Source organism: Pongo pygmaeus, chromosome 2, assembly GCF_028885625.2.
Source record: "Pongo pygmaeus isolate AG05252 chromosome 2, NHGRI_mPonPyg2-v2.0_pri, whole genome shotgun sequence".
Taxonomy (NCBI): domain Eukaryota; kingdom Metazoa; phylum Chordata; class Mammalia; order Primates; family Hominidae; genus Pongo; species Pongo pygmaeus.
Genome location: NC_085930.1, coordinates 205,673,073 through 205,693,794, shown reverse-complemented (window position 1 = coordinate 205,693,794; position 20,722 = coordinate 205,673,073). Strand labels below are relative to the sequence as shown.

General features: G+C 50.1%; 1 protein-coding gene across 2 annotated transcripts; it reads left to right on the top strand.

The window, feature by feature from the left end:
* Window positions 1–336: 336 nt before the first annotated feature.
* On the top strand, window positions 337–14,243 carry LOC129032732 (mucin-20-like). Of its 2 annotated transcripts, none has more exons than XM_054480492.2 (4): window positions 337–1,901; window positions 5,685–7,178; window positions 10,453–10,544; window positions 13,887–14,243. In XM_054480492.2, exons 1-4 carry the CDS (start codon window positions 1,826–1,828, stop codon window positions 13,953–13,955), a joined length of 1,731 nt encoding a protein of 576 aa, XP_054336467.1. In that variant the 5' UTR covers window positions 337–1,825; the 3' UTR covers window positions 13,956–14,243. The 2 variants fall into 2 exon arrangements, with proteins under 2 accessions (XP_054336467.1, XP_054336468.1); XM_054480493.2 differs by having other exon boundaries at window positions 1,841–1,901; window positions 3,506–7,178.
* The last annotated feature ends 6,479 nt before the right edge of the window (window positions 14,244–20,722 follow it).

Sequence of the window (20,722 nt, the reverse complement as noted above, 5' to 3'; positions counted from 1 at the left end):
TGGACCTTCCAATTTTCTTTCTCTTTTTTTTTCAGACAGAGTCTTGCTCTGTCACCCAGGCTGGAGTGCAGTGGAGCAATCTCAGCTCACTGCAACCTTCACCTCCCAGGTTCAAGCAATTCTCCTGCCTCAGCCTCCCGAGTAGCTGGGATTACAGGTGTGCACCACCACACCCGGCTAGATTTTTTATTTTTAGTAGAGATGGGGTTTCGCCATGTTGGTCAGGCTGGTGTTGAACTCCTGGCCTCAAGTGATCCACCCACTTTGGCCTCCCAAAGTGCTGGGATTATAAGCGTGAGCCACCATGCCTGACTAGTTTTTGTATTTTTAGTAGAGATGGGGTTTCGCCATGTTGGTTAGGCTGGCGTCGAACTCCTGGCCTCCAGTGATCTGCCCACCTTGGCCTCTCAAAGCACTGGGGTTACTGGCATGAGCCACTGCACCCGGCCTGGTTTTAAAGTTCTTTCCAGTTCTGAGATGTTGTGATTCCCTGATGCAGATCCAGCAGGCTTTCTTCTACCCAAGAGCTGCCTTCATCAGCGCTCCTGCCCTGAAATTCCCAAGCTACCTTGTCTGGTCACTGGCCAGTGGCCATAACAGTTCACGTCCGTGACACATGGAGGGAGTAAGATTCTTCTCTAGGGCGTTTGGAAATATATTCGGTAACTGCATGTCCCTTCTCATGGCTGAATCTCTAGCTTGGCTGAGTCATCACCCTCATGCGTCCTCTCTTCCTAGGCCCCAAGACTCAGATAAGCGCCCTCACCTTTTCTCTCTTCCCAGCTAGTCTCTTCCCCAGCCCCGTGCCTTCAGCCTGGCCAGTGTTCCTGGCTTTGACTGGGATGCAGAATCACAGGATGATGAAGATGGAAGGTTGTTAGCATTAGAGTTGTCCCACACTGGGGAGCCGTCTCTTCTCCCCAGCGCTTGAGGATCAGAATGGATGTCAGGGTTCTCGCTCATTTACTGAGCACCTAAGATGTATATATTTTTGATGAGCATCAACTGTGCAGCAGGCAATGTGTGAGAGCTTTACTATCACATGTGAACCTCACGACAACAGCCCAGGGAGGTACGGTTTATCCATTTACAGAGCAGGAAGTGAAGGTTCAGACTGGCTCTGAAATTTGCCCTCGGTGATAGAGCTAATCATGCCCAGGACCAGGAATGAAACCCGGGTCTGACTCGAAGCCCAAGCTCCAGGCATGGGAGGCGGTGGTGGTGAAACGTGACCTCCTGTGGCTTTCCCAGCACAAGACTGAGGGGTCAAGTTCACTGTGGAAGTGATTTGGCCAGGCGCAGTGGCTCATGCCTGTCATCCCGGCACTTTGGGAGGCCGAGGCAGGTGGATCACCTGAGGTCAGGAGTTCGAGACCAGCCTGGCCAACATGGTGAAACCCCGTCTCTACTAAAAATGCAAAAATTAGCTGGGCATGGTTGTGCACATCTGTAATCCCAGCTACTCCGGAGGCTGAGGCAGGAGAATTGCTTGATCGGGAGGAAGAGGTTTCATTGAGCTGAGATCTCACTACTGTACATTCTAGCCTGTGTGACAGAGCGAGACTCCATCTCAAAAAAAAAAAAAAAAAAAAGCTAGTGATTCCATATCTTCAAATCAAATTTCAGTGGAGTGTTTACCAGGCAAGGAAGGCAGGGGGGTCAGCTTGCTGACAGCCTCAACCTGCCAGCCCTCAGCCAGCACATTTGTGATCACCTGGTCACACACCTGGGCAGGAGGCTGCCCCTCCTCCCTGTTTGAGGAAGCAGGAAAAGGTACCCGTGAGAGACAGCCAGCAGTTCTGTGGAGCGGCGGTGGCTGGCTAGGATGGGCTCTCTCTGGGGTCTGGCTCTGCCCCTTTTCTTCTTCTGCTGGGAGATTGGGGTCTCTGGGAGCTCTGCAGGTAAGGAGGCCAGAGGGGCCTGGTGGGCCTCTCCCCTAGTGGGGCTCTGGGAGTGAATTTCAGTATGAGCCGCCATTCATGGGCAAGGGCAGGCTCTCTTGGGTTGATTATAATGAACCACAGTGCTACCTGTGAAGTGCTATTATTGTTGATAAAGAGTGTGCAAATGACAGTGTGAGTGAGTGTAAGAGTGCATGGCGCTGCAGTACACACTAATCAACCATGATGGTGTGTGTGAGTGTAAGAGTGCATGGCGCTGCAGTACACACTAATCAACCATGACGGTGTGTGTGAGTGTGAGTGTGCCTGGCATCGCAGTATACACTAATCAACCATGACGGTGTGAGTGAGTGTAAGTGTGCATGGCGCTGCAGTACACACTAATCAACCATGACGGTGTGTGTGAGTGTGAGTGTGCCTGGCACCGCAGTATACACTAATCAGCCATGACGCTGCCATCGTAAAGGGTGGCTGAGAGTTTGTCTTTATGAATGTGGGACAGTAAGTGGGGCATGGAGCGGGGGTGCAGGGAGGTGCCAGCTGGTGATCATTGTGCAGAAAGCTGAAGAATGTGGCTTAACAAGATTCTGACTCCTCCAAGTTTATTACCTAGCATGGATTTCCTTTAAAATACAGATTTTGTGTGAAAAGTCCAATTGCCACAAACTGCTTGGGAAGGGTGGATACTGAGAGGCAGGGCTTTTGTGAAACACGGGAATGAACCCTGACCTGTCGCCAACAGGAGTTGTGCCAAGCTCATCACATACATTAAAAAATAAAAAAGGATTTATTTTATTTATTTATTTTTTTAGAGCAGTTCTAGGTTCGCTCTAAACCTCCAGTGGAGAGGTTGGGTGTGGTGGCTCACACCTGTAATCCCAGCATTTTGGGAGGCCAAGATGGGTGGATCACCTGAGGTCAGGAGTTCGAGACCAGCCTGACCAACATGGAGAAACCCCATCTCTACTAAAAATACAAAATTAGCCAGGTGTGGTAGCAGGTGCCTGTAATCCCAGCTACTCGGAAGGCTGAGGCAGGAGAATTGCTTGAACCTGGGAGGTGGAGGTTGCAGTGAGCTGACATTGCACCACTGCACTGCAGCCTGGGCAACAAAAGTGAAACTCTGTTTCAAAAAAAAAAAAAAACTGGAGTGGAGAGTATGGAATTCCCATCCCCACCACTCACAGCCTCCCCCATCATCAACATCCCCACCAGAGTGGCACATTTGTTAGGACTGAGGAATCTACTTTGACACATCATTATCATACATTATATTTTTAATCCTCACAATGACCCCACAAGATCGGCCCTGTTCTTACCACCCCCCACCTCCACTGCTTTAAGGACAGGGCCACTGTGCTTCTGGGGATCCAGTAACAACTCCTCGGAGCCAGGATCTGACTCCACACAGGCCTGAGCACTGCACCCCGCAGCCTCCTGCCTGTGCTCACCGTGGCCTGGTTTGTGCTGCATGTGTCCCGTGAGCTCCACTTTGCAGGTGCGGAAATGCAGGCTTGGAGCTGAGAGACTTGGCCAGGGTCACAGAGCAGAGAGCAGATTCTCCACCTCAGGGTCCCAAGTCCACATGCTTTCCTCTCCACCAGATTTGAAGATTGTACCAGGAGAGCAGCAGTGTTCCAGGGCTACCGAGGGACTGGGTCGGGCTTTGCTGTATTTGAGAAGACCCCCCTGGACCCGAGAGGCTGTGGGCTTGGGGAGCATGAGGAGGTTTCACAGCAGAAAGGACACTCCGGGGCTACCGGACAAGCCGGAAAATGTGCCAGGGGAAGTCAGGCTCCAAGGGCACCACTCTGGGCTTCCAGCTGTGTGGACTGGACCAAGAAGGCTCAGAGAAATGATCTCAGGCCTGGAAGTGGGGAGAAGAAACTGTATTATGAAGGCAGATGAACAGTTCCTGCAAAAGTGAGATTTGTGTGTGCAGCTGGGCTGCACCGGACCAGGGATGAGAGTGGGTGCCCGGGACTCGCCTACACTGCCTGGGGGTGCAGCCCGCACTCCTCACTACAGTCAAATCGACTGTGCGTGCCTTCCAGTGGCTCAGGAGAGGACTCCAGGGGGAGGGATGCTTACCTTGTGGGCTTTGGAATATAAGCCCTTTCACCTTCTCCGCTGGTCCTCACCACCTTGGCAAGGCAGGTATTGTAACCCTGTTTTCTCAGGTAAGGACATGGAGGCTGGGAGGAGTCTAGAGACTGGCCTGGCTAGTAGGAGGCTGAGTCAGGATTTGAACCAGCAGATCATCTGGCCCCAGAGCCGGTAGTGGGTGGCACAGCAGGAGCTGCAACCGAGGCTCTTGACTCCTGCCTCGTCATTCCCTGAGGTCCACAGGACAACCAGCCGGGGACCTGGGACCCCATCTTGATGCCCTGGGGAGAGGTGCTAGGCCTCTTTTGGGTCTATGGGCTATTTTTGGGCCAGTGGAGCCCAGTAAAGACCATCTCAAACCGTGTGCCAGGGGAGGTCAGACTCCAAGAGCGCCACCTTCGGGCTTCCAGCTGTGTGGGCTGGACCAAGAAGGCTCAGAGAATTAGGAGGTTCATATCTGATCCTTTTCCTTCCAAGACTGGGATTACCAGATAAAACACAGGGCATCCAGTTACATTTGAATTTCAGGTAACAATTTTTTTTAAGTGTAAGTGTGTAGCCAATATTGCATGAGAAATACTCATGCTAAAAAGTTATTCGTCATTTATCTGAAATGCAAGTTCAAATTTAACCAAGTACCCTGTATTTTTATTTGCTAAATCTAGAAACCCTCTCCAAGAGGCTCCTTGCCCTACTCACAGGGAGAGCCCGATCTCCCTCTAGACAGGGGAGGCCCCCTTTTTCAGGCCGGAAAAGATCTTGTAGTAAACTACTCAAGAGGCTGAGGCAGGAGGATCGCCTGAGCCCAGGAATTCAAGACCTGCCTGGGAAACAGAGCAAGACCCTGTCTCTGGGGAAAATATCATACCATAGCCTCCCTCAGGGACTCCCGTTCCTCCCACCTCAGGGCCAGTCAAGGGAACAGGCCTCTGCTCTAGGCAGAAGTGCCAGCAGCCGCTCTCTGAAAAGCTAGATTTTGCCTGAGCTGGCTCCCTGTGTCCTGTGGAAAATGCCTGGCCACGGTTTCTATGGTTCCCAGGCTCCAACCCTGCAGTCCTCAGCCCTCATCAGCAGGGGCCTCGGCAGGGTGGGGAGTGCCCTCTTTCCCTTGCCGGAGCCCCAAAGACTCTGCCAGCTCCCTCGGTTTGGCAGCAGCACTGCCCACCCTGTCTCAGGAGGTTCCTCCCCCTCAATCCACCCAGCTACCATGAAAGGCAAATCATAGGCCTTTCTCATCTTTTAAGTGTTTTTACTTCCATGGGGAATCATGTGTTGGATGAGAAAATTATCCAGGGAAGGAGACACAGGTTCAGAAAGCTCTGCGAGTCCTGGATGCTGGTCTGCCTTCTTGGCTCACCCTGGAAGGTGGACGCTGGCCCCACACATCCCCTCTTAAAGATGCAGGCCGACAGCCAGCAGATCCCGGGGCTTGCTGGCCCCAAGTGAGTTGTCAGGGCTTCAGAGGACGCCAGTCACGGCAACCCCAGCTCCGTGGCTGCCACACCGGCCTGGGCTTCCCAGGACTGCCTCCTTCTTGTTCCCTTATGTAGATGAAAAATGAGGTAATGGCACTCCCCCTCCCCACCCTCCTCCCAGAAGTGCCCAGGGTGTAAACGCAATAGCTTGTGTGAAGTCCACTGGAACCCAGGCTCACCAAGTCAGTCTTAACCAACACAGGCCCCAGCACCCGCAGAGCAGACACTGCGATGACAACAGACGACACAGAAATGCCTGCTATGACTCCAGCACCAGGCCACGCCGCTCTGGAAACTCAAACGCCGAGCGCTGAGACCTCTTCTAAGGCCTCAACCCCAGCCAGCCCCATTCCAGAAGCGGAGACCAGAGGAGCCAAGAGAATTTCCCCTGCAAGAGAGACCAGGACTTTCACAAAAGCACCTCCCGACTTCAGGGTGCTGATCGCCACGTCTGTGGAGACATCAGCCACCAGTGGCAGCCCCAAGGGAGCTGGAATGACCACAGTTCAGACTGTCACAGGCAGTGATCCAGAGGAAGCCATCTTTGACACCCTTTGCACCGATGACAGCTCTGAAGAGGCAAAGACACTCACAATGGACATATTGACATTGGCTCACACCTCCACAGAAGCTAAGGTGCTGTCCTCAGAGAGCAGCACCTCTTCCGACGGCCCCCATCCAGTCATCACCCCCTCACTGGCCTCAGAGAGCAGCACCTCTTCTGACAGCCCCCATCCAGTCATCACCCCGTCACGGGCCTCAGAGAGCAGCGCCTCTTCCGATGGCCCCCAACCAGTCATCACCCCGTCACGGGCCTCAGAGAGCAGCACCTCTTCTGACAGCCCCCATCCAGTCATCACCCCGTCATGGGCCTCAGAGAGCAGCGCCTCTTCCGATAGCCCCCATCCAGTCATCACCCCGTCATGGTCCCCGGGATCTGACATCACTCTCCTCACTGAAGCCCTGGTGACCGTCACCCACATCGAGGTTATCAATTGCAGCATCACAGAAATAGAAACACTGACTTCCAGCATCCCTGGGGCCTCAGACAGAGATCACATCCCCACGGAAGGGGTGAAGGCCTCGTCCATCTCCGATCCACCAGCTCTGCCTGACTCCACTGACGCAAAACCACACATCACTGAGGCCACAGCCTCTGCCGAGACCCTGTCCACAGCCGGCACCACAGAGTCAGCTGCACCTGATGCCACGGTTGGGACCCCACTCCCCACCAACAGCACCACAGAAAGTGAAGTGACAGCACCCAGGGCCACGACCCTCAGTGGAGCTCTGGCCACAGTTAGTGGGAATCCCCTGGAAGGAACCTCAGCCCTCTCTGTTGAGACACCAAGTTACGTCAAAGTCTCAGGAGCAGCTCCGGTCTCCATAGAGGCTGGGTCAGCAGTGGGCAAAACTACTTCCTTTGCTGGGAGCTCTGCTTCCTCCTACAGCCCCTCGGAAGCCACCCTCAAGAATTTCACCCCTTCAGAGACACCGACCACGGACATCACAACCCAGGGGCCCTTCCCCACCAGCAGGGACCCTCTTCCTTCTGTCCCTCCGACTACAACCAACAGCAGCCGAGGGACGAACAGCACCTTAGCCAAGACCACAACCTCAGCAAAGACCCCCATGAAGCCCCCAACAGCCACGCCCACCACTGCTCGGACGAGGCCGACCACAGACGTGAGTGCAGGTAAGTGGCTCCCACTGGTGATCTTCGGGGATTTGGGATGCGGAGTTTCCAGGAGGTCTCCTCACTTGAGGAGTGCAGAGGAAGGAAGGATCTGGAGCCTATTCAGAGCCTGCTCCTGATGTTACCTCTTTGTAATCTTCTAGTGGTTCTTGGCGAAATCAGGAAAAGGCAGATGGAGGGTTGTGTATGGAAAGATGTGGGGATGGAAGTCTGGAGAAATGGTTTGCGGTCTCGGCTCTGCCTCTAACAACCTGAGTGACCTTGGGCAAGTCCCCATCCCTCTCTGGGCCTCAGTTTCCCCACCCATAGTTGGAGAGGGTTGGAATGGGCACTGAAGTCCTGTCCAACTCTGACCTTCTGTGAAGTGCACTGTTGAGCAGCTCTGGAAGCTTCTATTCCAGCCATAGCCACACAGAGGAGCAGCAGGCGGGCATCAGGCCCAAGCTGCTGCTCTCTGACGGGCTGGGACCCCATGAAATTGGGGCCTGCTGGATGCATTTCCTGGGATTTATGCCATAGATAGTGACTTAAAATAAATTAATACAGGCCGAGTGCGGTGGCTTATGCCTGTAATCCCAGCACTTTGGGAGGCAGAGGTGGGCGGATCACCTGAGGTTAGAAGTTTGAGACCAGCCTGACCAATATGATGAAACCCCATCTCTACTAAAAATATGAAAATTAGCTGGGCTTGGTGGCGGGCACCTGTAATCCCAGCTACTTCGGAGGCTGAGGCAGGAGAATCACTTGAACCCGGGAGGCGGAGGTTGCAGTGAGCTGAGATGGAGTGAAACTCCGTCTCAAAAAAAAAAGTAAGATAAAATAAACAAATAAATACGGCGAAGGCTTGGGAGTTTAAAGCTACATCTCGGAGGCAACAGGGACTTCTCAGGGGAGACGTTCATTGTCAGAGGCTGCTTGGTCAGTCCAGCTTCTGGTCAGCCTGTAGCCTCCACCTCCACACTTCCTGTCACTCTGCCCTTGGGCCTCATCTCTGTGTATCCGCAGCTTGTTACCACCTTTCTGGGGGAGGTGGGAATACAAATATTAATCACAACCACTCAATACATAAAGATATTATTGAATATCTTTTGTATTGTAGGCAGGGGTTTTATAAACATGTTTCACACCCAGTAAGCATCAGCCCCAGGTGAACATTCTCTCCAGTGCCAGGCAGTGTGCCACCAGCTTTGCATATGTTATCTCCTCTATGTAACCTTCAGAACAGCCTGAGGAGGTGGGTAACACGACCCCATCTGACGGGGTTAAAGATGGTAGCTAAACTGCCCTGGAAAGTGAAGGGGTGGCCTGCCCCTCCACACCTGTGGGTATTTCTAGTCGGGTGGGATGAGAGACTTAGAAAAGAAATAAGACACAGAGACAAAGTATAGAGAAACAACAGTGGGCCCAGGGGACTGGCACTCAGCACACCAAGGACCTGCACTGGCACCGGTCTCTGAGATTTCTCAGTTTTTATTGATTATTATTTTCATTATTTTAGCAAAAAGGAATGCAGTAGGAGAGCAGGGTGATAATATGGAGAAGGTCAGCAAAAAACATGTGAGCAAAAGAATCTACATCATAATTAAGTTCAAGGGAAGGTACTATGCCTGGACGTGCACGTAAGCCAGATTTATGTTTCTCTCCACCAGAACATCTCAGCGGAGTAAATAATAACAAGGCAGCATTGCTGCAAACATGTCTCACCTCCTGCCATAGGGCGGTTTTTCTCCTATCTCAGAATTGAACAAATGTACAATCGGGTTTTATACCAAGACATTCAGTTCCCAGGGGCAGGCAGGAGACAGCGGCCCTCCTCTATCTCAGCTGCAAGAGGCTTTCCTCTTTTACTAATCCACCTCAGCACAGACCCTTTATGGGTGTCAGGCTGGGGCATGGTCAGGTCTTTCTCAACCCACGAGGCCATGTTTCAGACTATCACATGGGGAGAAACCTTGCACAATACCCCGCTTTCAAGGGCAGAGGTCCCTGTGGCTTTCCACAGTGCATTGTGCCCCTGGTTTATTGAGACTAGAGAATGGCGATAACTTTTACCAAGGATACTGCTTGTAAACATTTTGTTAACAAGGCACGTCCTGCACAGCCCTAAATCCCTTAAACCTTGATTTTATACAACACATGTTTTTGTGAGCTCAAGGTTGGGGCAAAGTTACAAATTAACAACATCTCAGCAAAGCTTGTTTAAAGTACAGGTCTTTTTTCAAAATGGAGTCTCTTATGTCTTTCCTTTCTACGTAGACACAGTAACAGTCTGATCGCTCCTTCTTTTCCCTGGAAAGAAAAATACTTTATTATTTGTTGATTAGATAAGACTTTCATATGATCTGAAATGGAAAGGCACAAAAAGGTTCGCCATAAAATATCTTTCTCCCCTGGCTGTGCCCCCACCCAGTTCTCTCCACACATGTAACCCGTGAGATTGTCTCGTGTGCAATTTTCTGCAAATGAAATGTACATACGGAAGCAAATATATGTGTCTATTTCATCTTCCTCTTTTTTTTTTTTTGAGACAGAGTTTCGCTCTTGTTGCCCACATTGGAGTGTAGTGGTGCGATCTCAGATCACCACAACCTCCACCTCCCAGGTTCAGGTGATTCTCCTGCCTCAGCCTCCTGAGTAGCTGGGATTACAGGCATGCACCACCACTCCCGGCTCATTTTGTATTTTTAGTAAAGACGAGATTTCTCCATGTTGGTCAGGCTGGTCTCAAACTCCCGACCTCAGGTGATCCACCTGCCTCGGCCTCCCAAAGTGCTGGGATGACAGGCGTGAGCCACCCCACCCAGCCATATTTCATCCTCCTTTTTCGTGCAAATGGAGCACATGATAAGCTCAGAAGAAAAGGTTTTCATTTACTTTGTATTTTAAGTTCATATTCGTGGCCTTGTGTTTTGTTTCTTTGACTGATGTTATTTATTTATTTATTTATTTATTTATTTATTGAGATGGGGTCTCACTCTGTTGTCCAGGCTGGAGTGCAGTGGCCTGATTTTGGCTCACTGTAACCTCTACCTCCTGAGTTCAAGCAACTCTCCTGCCTCAGCCTCCTGAGTAGCTGGGATGACAGGCGTGAGCTACCACGCCCGGCTGATTTTTGTATTTTTAGTAGAGATGGGGTTTCACCATGCTGGCCAGGCTGGTCTCGAACTCCTGACCTCAGGTGATCCACCTGCCTTGGCCTCCCAAAGTGCTGGGATTACAGGTGTGAGCCACTGCGCCCAGCCCTGATTTTGATCTTACTGTTCTCCATTTGCAGGTGAAAAAGGAGGTTTCCTCCTCCTGAGGCTGAGTGTGGCTTCCCTGGAAGACCTCACTGACCCCAGAGTGGCAGAAAGACTGATGCAGCAGGTGAGCGGGCACTTTCCGGGTGGGGGGAGTAGAGGAAGGGGTGAGGTTCACAGGGGCTGCTGGGAAGACCCACAGGACACAGAACAGCAGCTGCCGCACTTGGAAGGGAGTCTCGTTTCTTATGGAGAATTAGGAGCTGAATCTGAGGATCTGCCTGGCTTTGCTTCTGCCTGCCTTCTCCGAGTTCTTCATTTCCTTCTCTGCAATGTAAACACATGACTCTCAGAGCCCCCAATTTCTTCTGGTCCTTGGAAGCTTGGCCTTCTGGCCCCTGAGGCGAAGGTCGGTGATATTGATGGGAGGGGAGGCCGGACTCTTGGTTGTAAGTGGCAGAAACCCAAGTCAGAGCAGTTTATGCAAAAACAAACAAACAAACAAAAAGGCAAGGTCTTAGAAACCTAGAAGCATCTCTTCAGCTTCAGTACGGCTGGATCCAGCAGCTCCAACATGATCACAGGGATTTTCTCTCCCTGTACCTCTACTCCCTTCATTCTTCAGTCTTTTTTCATATGTATGAAAAGGCAGCCTTGTTAGCCACAGATTCACAAGGCACTTCCCTCTCCCCAAATTTTCTTTTCTTTTCTTTTTTCTTTCTCTTTCTTTCTTTTTTTTTTTTTTTTTGAGACGAAGTGTTGCTCTGTCGCCCAGGCTGGGGTGCAGTGGCGTGATCTTGGCTCACAGCAAGCTCCGCCTCCCGGGTTCACGCCATTCTCCTGCTTCAGCCTCCCGAGTAGCTGGGACTACAGGCGCCCGCCACCAAGCCCGGCTAATTTTTATGTATTTTTTTTAGTAGAGACAGGGTTTCACCGTGTTAACCAGGATAGTCTCAATCTCCTGACCTCGTGATCCGCCCGTCTTGGCCTCCCAAAGTGCTGGGATTACAGGTGTGAGCCACCGCGCCCGGCCCCCTCTCCCCAAATTTTCATGTCATCTGGGGAAGAGCAGGTCTCCGTGGCCTGCAAGGGTCACCAGGACTGACAACCCAATCAGGATCCCACAGAGGAAGGATGAGCTCCAAGAAAATAGGGAGGCTAGGCAGAAAAAAACCCAGAGATGTATATTCTAGATGAGGACCATGATTGGGATGTATTTGTACAAGTTGGGAAAATTATCCTAAAACCCACTGGACAGAACTTCCAATGGTGAAGTTCCGGGGTCAGGGTTTTGAGGATGGGTATGGTGTGGCTTGTTGGAGGTTAGACTGGGTCAGCTCAGTGCAGATGTCACGGGCCTGGCATCGCTGAGGGGTAGCTGGTTCTCCTACTGTGTGGTACAAAGTAGCAGATGGGGCATGATGGGAAGTGTCTAAGCTCTGCTCACAGATGTGATCGTGAAAACAGGCCCAGTGCACAGTCTGATGTGGATTGCCTCTTTGACAGTGCCCTTGCTAATATCTGAAGCTTGCATTTAGCACCTCTCACAGTCAATGGGTGCTGCACCGCTTAAAAGTGGCTCAGGCTTCCTGTCATCCCTTGCAAGGGTAAACCTGGCAGAGATGCTGGCTGGGGGTCTTATGCCAGGTGTAGAGTTCATAGCCAGGCTGGACAGGTGGAATGATTGCCCTTAGCAGAGGGAAGCAAGATATGTCCATGAAGAGTGGGATCCTTTGTTGCAGGCGAAAGAAAACCTCTGTCTGTCTGTCGTAAGTAAAAGGGGGATTTGTTGGCAGCATCCCAGAGTGCATAGAATCAAAGCAATGCCAGGACAGCAGGCTTGGAAAATAGGCAGGAGGGCCCCCAGGGGCTCTGGGGGCCAGACAGTGGGATCAGGCTGGCTGAGACACTGTCCCTCTTGCTGGTGAGTCACTATTGGATGCTGCCACAGCCAACGGGCATCACGCGGCCTGCGCACACGTTCACACAGGTTCTCGCTGCCTTTTTGTCTCGCTGGACTTTTTGCTCCAGAGCCAAAGTCCTGAGTAGGAACATTCGCTAGTCCGAGCTTAGCCCTTGTACTCCCATGAGCCCACAGCCAGGAGCCAGGGGTTGGGAAGAAGGGATATCTGCGTCCTTGGAGTTCTCTTAGCAGCAGCGAGACCCATCATGACTCCCACTGTAAGGAGTTCCCTAAACATGGCACGGGGTTCGACACCCGATGGCCAAATAAATGACAAATGCCCCTGGCACGTGATAATCAAAGTAGCGAGTGTGAATCCTTGTGGGAGAGGGAAGCCAGTTGCTTTTGTTTTGTTTTGTTTCGTTTTGTTTTCTGAGACTGAGTCTCACTCTGTCGCCCAGGCTGGAGTGCAGTGGTGCGATCTTGGCTCACCACAACCTCCGCCTCCCAGGTTCAAGCCATTCTCCTGCCTCAACCTTCTGAGTAGCTGGGATTACAGGCCCGCACCACCATACCTGGCTAATTTTTGTATTTTTAGTAGAGACGGAGTTTCAGGTTTCAGCATCTTGGCCAGGCTAGTCTCAAACTCTTGACCTCGTGATCCACCTGCCTCAGCCTCCCAAAGTGCTGGGATTACAGGCGTTGAGTCATTGCGCCCAGCTGGGAAGCCAGTTTTGTTTTCTTTTTCTTTTTCTTTCTATTTTTCTTTTTCTTTTCTTTTCTTTTATTTTTCTTGAGACAGATTCTTGCTCTGTCGTCCAGGCTGGAGTGCAACGGTGCAATCTCGGCTCGCTGCAACCTTCGCCTCCTGGATTCAAGTGATTCTCCTGCCTCAACCTCCCTAGTAGCTGGGATTACAGGTGCACACTACCACTCCTGGCTAATTTTTGTATTTTTAGTAGAGATGGGGTTTCTCCATGTTGGTCAGGCTGGTCTCGAACTCCTGGCCTCAGGTGACCCACCCGCCTCTGCTTCCCAAAGCACCAGGATTATTGGCGTGAGCCACCGCACCCGGCCGGGAAGCCAGTTTTGAATCTCAGGTCTAAGCCCCCAAACCAGAAACGATTTCAGGAATCAGAAAAAACCGGGAGATCAGGAGCAGGTCAGGCAGCTGAGGCGCACTCACCAGGCCATGTGGGGTTGGGTGTCAGTTCTCATCTGGGGACAGCCCAATGGTTTGGGCTCAGGGATTAGACAATGAGCTTCGGAACCAGCTAGATCTGGGTGTGAATTCTAGTTCCCAACTGTGTGATCTTGGATGAGTTATTCCATGCGACTTTCATCCCTTATAAAATGAGGATCGTAACACCTGCTTTACAAGGTTGCTGTGAGGTTTAGATGACATAATGTGTGTAAGGCACCAGCCTGTGTCCAGCATGTAGGAGGCCCAGGAAGGGTTGCTGTCCTCCGCATGCACTCTGCCCCACTGTCCCTTCCTGTCCTCTGCCTGTGGCAAGCTCATGGGCCAGATGGGCTGAAAGGACAGCTGGCTCCCTTGCTCTCCAGCTCCACCAGGAACTCCACGCCCAAGCGCCTCACTTCCAGGTCTCCTTACTGCACGTCAGGAGAGGCTAACAGACATCAGCTGCAGCCAGGCATGTCCTGTACGCCAAAAGAGAGTGCTGCCCCTGGCCTGGGCACCCACCGACAGACTGCAGCTGCGTTACTGTGCTGAGAGGTACCCAGAAGGTTCCCATGAAGGGCAGCAGGTCCAAGCCCCTGACCCCAGATGTGGAAACAGGACCCTTGCTCACGTCCACCGGAGCGTATGTGTGGGGAGGGGCTTCACCTGTTCCCAGAGGTGTCCTTGGACTCACCTTGGCACATGTTCTGTGTTTCAGTAAAGAGAGACCTGGTCACCCATCTGTGTGCTTTCATCCTGTATTAGAATTCACACAGCATGGCCCAGAGGCTGTCTATTGATCTGCATGCTTTCGCCATTTTCACAGTAAGGGATTGTGTATAGTCTCACTGCTACCTCCTCCTTCCACTCCCCCAGGTCTTGGTTTGGACTTTGATGATAGCATTTGCTGAGACGGGCCTGGAGCCTGTTGAACAGCATGCTGCGGCAGGGCAGGGACCACCTTTGTTCATCTCAATATCCCCTGAACTAGCAGAGTGTCTGGCCTGCAGTGGGATTGCAGAGAATGTGGAATTGACCTAAATTTAAATTTCAAGTTCTGGACACAAGCCTCAATTATTCCTCTTATATGTTATAACTTACATGCTATTATTTTTTAAAAAATTAATATGGTTTACTTTTTATTATAAAAGTAAAACTTGGCCAGGCTCAGTGGCTCATGCCTGTAATACCAGCACTTTGGGAGGCTGAGGCCGGTGGATCACGAGGTCAGGAGTTTGAGACTAGCCTGGCCAACATGGTGAAACCCCGTCTCTACTAAAACCACAAAAATTAGCTGGGTGTGGTGGCAGGTGCCTGTAATCCCAGCTACCCAGGAGGCTGAGACAGGAGAATTGCTTGAACCCAGGAGGCGGAGGTTGCAGTGAGCCAAGATCCCACCACTGCCCTCCAGCCTGGGCAAAAGTCAAGACTCTGTCTCATAAATAAATAAATTTAAAATAAAAGTAAAACTTGTTTATGATTTCAAAATTTTGAAATATTCCAAAGACCAAGCAAAGTAAGAAGTAGGAAGAGGAGAAAGAAAAACTTTTCTATAATCCCACCTCTTAGATACAACGATTTATTTTTTAAAATTGAGACAGGGTCTCACTCTCACCCAAACTGCAGTGCAGTGGTGCCACCATGGCTCCCTGCAGCCTCCACCTCCCAGGCTCCAGTGATCCTCCCACCTCAGCCTCCTGAGGAGCTGGGACCACAGGTGCGCCACCACACCTGGCTAATTTTTGTGCTTTTTTTTTTTGTAAAAAAGGGGCTTTACCATGTTGACCAGGTTAGTCTCCATCTCCTGAGCTCAAGCAATCCTCCTGCCTCAGACTCGCAAAGTGCTGGGATTACAGGCATGAGCCACTGTGCCCAGCCTTATATACAGCTATTATTATTAATGTATACTGTGTATTCAATTCAATTCTTAATCTCTCCACTTGGATGTTGATGAAATACATACCTCACATTCAACATTTCTTTCTTTTTTTTTTGAGATGGAATGGAGCCTGGCTCTGTTGCCCAGGCTGGAGTGCAGTGGCGTGATCTGGGCTCACTGCAAGCTCCGCCTCTTGGGTTCACATGATTCTCCTGCCTCAGCCTCCTGAGTAGCTGGGACTACAGGTGCCGCCACCATGCTCAGCTAATTTTTTGTATTTTTAGTAGAGATGGAGTTTCACCATGTCGGCCAGCCTGGTCTCAAACTCCTGACCTCAAGTGATCCACCCGCCTCAGCCTCCCAAAGTGCTGGGATTCCAGGCATGAGCACCGCTCCCGGCCTCCACATTTCTAAAATTGAAGTTCTGACCTTTTCTTCTGGACCTGCCCCACTTGCATCTTCCCTATCTCAGTTAACGTCAATTGCATCCTCCAGTTGCTCAAGCCGAAATCCTCGGCACCGTTCTTTATTCCCCCTCACATTTTGCACCGGGAAATTCTGCTGGCTCTACTGCCATCTAACTATGCCCAGAATGTGGCCCCTCCTCAGCATCTCCAGTGCTACCACCGAGATGGTCCACGATGTCATCATCTCTCACCTGCACTACTACAGGTCTCCCTGTTTCCAGCTCAGCCCCCACCCCAGTCTAGTCCCAGTGTCAGCCAGGGCTGTCTTTTCACAACATAAGGCAGACCACACCACTTCTTTGCTCCAATCCTCCCATTTCACTCAGAAGAAAAGCAGAGTTCTGACAACAGCTGCAAAGCCATGCACGACCTGCGCCCCTCCCCTGCCTCCTTAATTTGCTCACTGCACTGCAGCCACACGGATGTCTTTCTTGTCCCTTGAATGCACTGGGCCTGCTCTTGCCTTAGGACCTTTCTGTGCATTGCTTCGTCTGCTCAGAAGCCTTCTCCTCTACATATCCACTCGTCTAAACCCTCTACCTCCACCTTCACGCCCCTTCTTAGCGAGGTCTACGATGACTGTGTTGCCTACAAATTCAGTCTCCGCTTCTGTACTTTGATGTACTTCATAGCGCTCATCACAATTGAACATCATACGTATCTTATTTGTTTTCTTTATTATCTGAGTCCCCCAACTAGAATGAAAGATTTTGCCCATTACGCTTTCCCTAGTGCCAACAACAGTACCTGGCACATACCAGGGGCTCAGTAAACATTTGTTAGATGAATGGAGGAAACAAGGAGACAATGTTGATGTTGCTGTTGCTGTGAGCACGGGGAGTCTGAACGTTTGACGGATCCCTTCCATTTCTGGAGTGGGGCGGAATGAGTTTCATAAAGTAGCCTGGACAAAAATAATTCGCTCATCTTGGCATATGTGTTGAGCACCTGCTACAGAAGAGAGACTGAGCTATGTGCCGTGGAGGATTCAAATCTGTCTCTGCTCCCAGGGATTGAAGTTAGACATGTACAGCAATAATAAGTTGAAAGAACTTATTTACACCACACATAGCAACAACAGGATGCTCTTAATATATAGAGAATTCTTACAGGGTAAGAAAAAAAAAAAAGACAAACACACCAGTAGAAAAATGGGTAAATGGCAACAGGTAATTCACAAAAGAAGAAATACAAATGTCCTCTCCTCCCGCCACCACCCCCCCATGAAAAAGAACGTGTGACTTCAGTAGCAAAAACAGGTCCATTAATACAGTGAGATATTGCTTATTGTATGTCTGTACTGATCTATACTTGGTGCTGGGCAAATGGGCATTCTTAAACACTCCTAGTAGGGAAGAAATTGGTACAACCTTTCCGGAGGACAATTTAACTGATTTATTTAAAGCCCGAAAAATGTACATATCTTTAACTCAGCAGTTTCATTACTGATTTATCTTAAGGAAGTAATTAAGAATCTGTGCCTAACTGTTTACAACAACTAATAGATGAAAATGGCAAAACGAAACACAAATAACCTCAAATCTCCCCATGTAACAGTTTGCTTAAACACTGTAGTGTTATTTTACGCAAGCTACGGAAGCGTTGTTGAAACATATATTTATTAGGACGGAAAAAAGTTCATGAAATGTTCTTTTATCTTCTTTTTTCTTAAAATGGAACTTAAAAAAATTTTTTTTAACTCCAAGCTACCTTTTACACCATCTGCAGAGCTTTCCTCTCCCAAATCAAAGCTACTCCTGTTCCTACCTCCAGGATGAAATCCCCACCTTGGTATGCAAAGGTCTTCATGATATGGCCTCAGCCAACTACCTTAGCTCCAGGTCACGGCCCCATCTTCCATATCCTATGCTGCTTGCACAGGAAGCAGCTCGCTAACCCCAGGCACACCTGCTTTCATCTGGAGTGTCTGCCTATCATGATTCCTCCCCCTGGTCCCTTCACCTGGAAAACTCCTATTCATTCCTCAAAGCCTAGTTCAGATGGCACCTCTCCATGACTTCATCAGATTCCCTACAGAGGTGCTGATTTTCTGGTCTCTTTACTTGTGTTTCTGTTGTAACACTTAACATGCTGTACTATAATGTGCTTATTTTATTTACAAGTTTTTTACATTGTACGTGCTCTAGGACAAGCAGCCGGTAGTATTCACCTCTGTCATCACAGAAGCTAGCGTGGAGCCCTCCACGTGAGGGCACTGATGTGTTTGCTGAGTGACTGGGACAATGGTGGGCCACGTGAGCCCCGAAACTTTCAGTGGGCTCTGAAAGTTAAGAAAATGGCATTTGGTATTGAAGTCACACAAAATGTAAATTTAATGATATCATTGTTCTGAAGCTGCACTGTAGTTAGGCATGAATGGAGAGCAGTTTACAAAAATGACAATAACACCGCTGTTATATAAACCCAATTCTTAAATAGGTTTTCTCCTCTTGCTTTGTATTTCCTCAAATGGGTGATACCTAATACAGTAGCTCATGTACTCTTAATTACTACATATGAGGACACGGACATGTACATATAATGCTGATTACTGTTATTTTTGGAAGTAAAAAATTGTAAAATTTGACTAGTTTAACAAATCTGTAAAATATAGGATACACAAATTAGAGGCTGGGTGTGGTGGCTCACGCCTGTAATCCCAGCACTTTGAGAGGCCGAGGCGGGCGGATCGCTTGAGGCCAGAAGTTTGAGACCAATCTAGGCAACATGGTGAAATCCTGTCTCTACTAAAAATACACAAATTAGCTGGGTGTAGTGGCAGGTGCCTGTAATCCCAGCTACTCAGGAGGCTGAGGCAGGAGAATTGCTTGAACCTGGGAGGCAGAGGTTGCAGTGAGCTGAGATTACATCATTGCACTCCAGCCTGGTGACAGAGCGAGACCCTGTCTCAAAACATCAACAACAACAACAACACAAATTAGAAGCATTTGGGAACTAACGTGTATCATTACGATTGCATGTGGGTGGGTGGGGGGAGAAGAAAGAGGAAGAGAGAGAGTGTGTGTGTGTGTGTGTGCACGCCTGTATTACTGGGGATAACCAAAGATAGCAGGAGTAATGTTACCAAGCCAACAGGAGCCAGAAGTACCTGGAGAAAACTCTCCAGCTATTTAAGATTCTAAAGTGTGTGTATATGAGGTAAAAATGCCACATGTTTTATAAAGACAAATTTAAGCATGGACCTAAACAAGATGGCCTGTCTAAAGTCACCTGTGACTCGGCGTGAGCTCTGAGGTGGTGAAGCTCCACAGCAATGATGAAGACAACGTGAGCTGGAACTTCTCTGACCAGAGACCTCATCTGAAGCTTCTGCCACAGCCAGTCCTGCCTTCATCCTTTGAGAGGGGGATTGGCCACCAAAGTATGCAGAGCATTTGAACGGAAACAAATTCCATGGGTGTGCCCCACACTTTAATAGTGGGCATCATATCACTTTCTGGTGCCAGTAAATGCGTAAAGGGGTGTCTCATGCCAGTGACCTATTACTCATCATCCCAGTCATTAAGCCACTTACTTCAGGCCTACGGGGAGTTTCTGGAAGGCTCCTTTGAAGCAGGGAAGAATGGGCAAGGGAGTCTGTGTATTTGGCTAAGCTTTGCCCCAGATAGCTCCCTTTGCCACTCCCGAGCCCACTGAAGTTGTCCCAGCTGCTGCCACCAGCAGGGGACGGGGGTCTGCACCCTTCTCTCTTCCAAGCAAACTCACACCTGGCACCCTGGGGAAGGGTCAGTCAGTTATTTTATTCCAGGGGCCAAAGCGACAGAATCCAGACCACTCGTAGCCAGGGAATGAGCTGACGAAAATGGATGGTTGTGTCCTTGTCCTTCTAACTGTCCCACCCGTGAAGGGGAAGCTCCCTGTCCAGCTAGAGAAGGGTGTCCCCAGCTGCCCTCTCCTTTCCCGGGACGCCTCCTCCTCCTGTGTAGTCAGGGCCTCAGCGGCTTTGACTCACCAAGAAAACACAAGACGTCCACTTAAATGAGAACCTCGGATAAATGGTGGACACTTGAAAATATACAAGAATGTTCCAAATAGTTCATGGGATATCTTTAAACTAAAACAATTATTTGTGGTTAATCTGAGATTTAAGCTGGGCTTCTTGTATTTTCATTTGCTAAATTGGACAGCCCTACTTTTATTATTATTATTACTATTATTATTATTGTTATTGAGACCAAGTCTCGCTCTGTTGCCCAGGCTGGAGTGCAGTGGTGCCATCTCGGCTCACTGCAAGCTCCGCCTCCTGGTTTCAAGGGATTCTCCTGTCTCAGCCTCCCAAGTAGCTGGGATTACAGGTGTGCACTACCACACCCAGCTAATTTTTTATATTTTTGGTAGAAACGGGGTTTCACCATGTTGGTCAGGCTGGTCTTGAACTCCTGACCTCAGGTGACCTGCCTGCCTCGGCCTCCCAAAGTGCTGGGATTATAGGTGTGAGCCACCACACCTGGCCCAGACAGCCCTACTTTTAATGCATCCTCTCCCACGAGGGTCCCTGCCTCCTCTCTTCCCTCCAATCTGTGGGTCTCCTTCAGGGGTAGCAAGCTTCCAACCCTCTCCCAGGTATTGGGCCTCTCCTCTGCCTCGGGAGGAGCTGTCCATCAAACACAGACTCTGTCCTCCCACTCCCTCCATTGCTTAGTGTCCGAAGGTGGACGGGGGAGGAGGGACCTCGGGTTTGGGGTGGTTCTGCTCCCCACTCGCTACTTTGCTTTTGCTCTTTCTGGTTTCCCTTCTCCGCAGTTGCTGACACAGGGCACCCACAGCACTCACATACCTTCCACGGTGGGGGTGAATCCTTTGCCAATAGTGCCTGGTGCATTTCAGGTAAGTTGTAACTTTTGGACCTTCT

Bases quoted from the DNA above. Each gene is read 5' to 3' on its own strand.
- LOC129032732 (XM_054480492.2), top strand. From the start codon at position 1,826: ATGGGCTCTCTCTGGGGTCTGGCTCTGCCCCTTTTCTTCTTCTGCTGG. The intron at 7,179-10,452 runs GTAAGTGGCTCC...CTCCATTTGCAG, and splicing joins GACCACAGACGTGAGTGCAG to GTGAAAAAGGAGGTTTCCTC. The intron at 10,545-13,886 runs GTGAGCGGGCAC...CTTGCTCTCCAG, and splicing joins CAGAAAGACTGATGCAGCAG to CTCCACCAGGAACTCCACGC.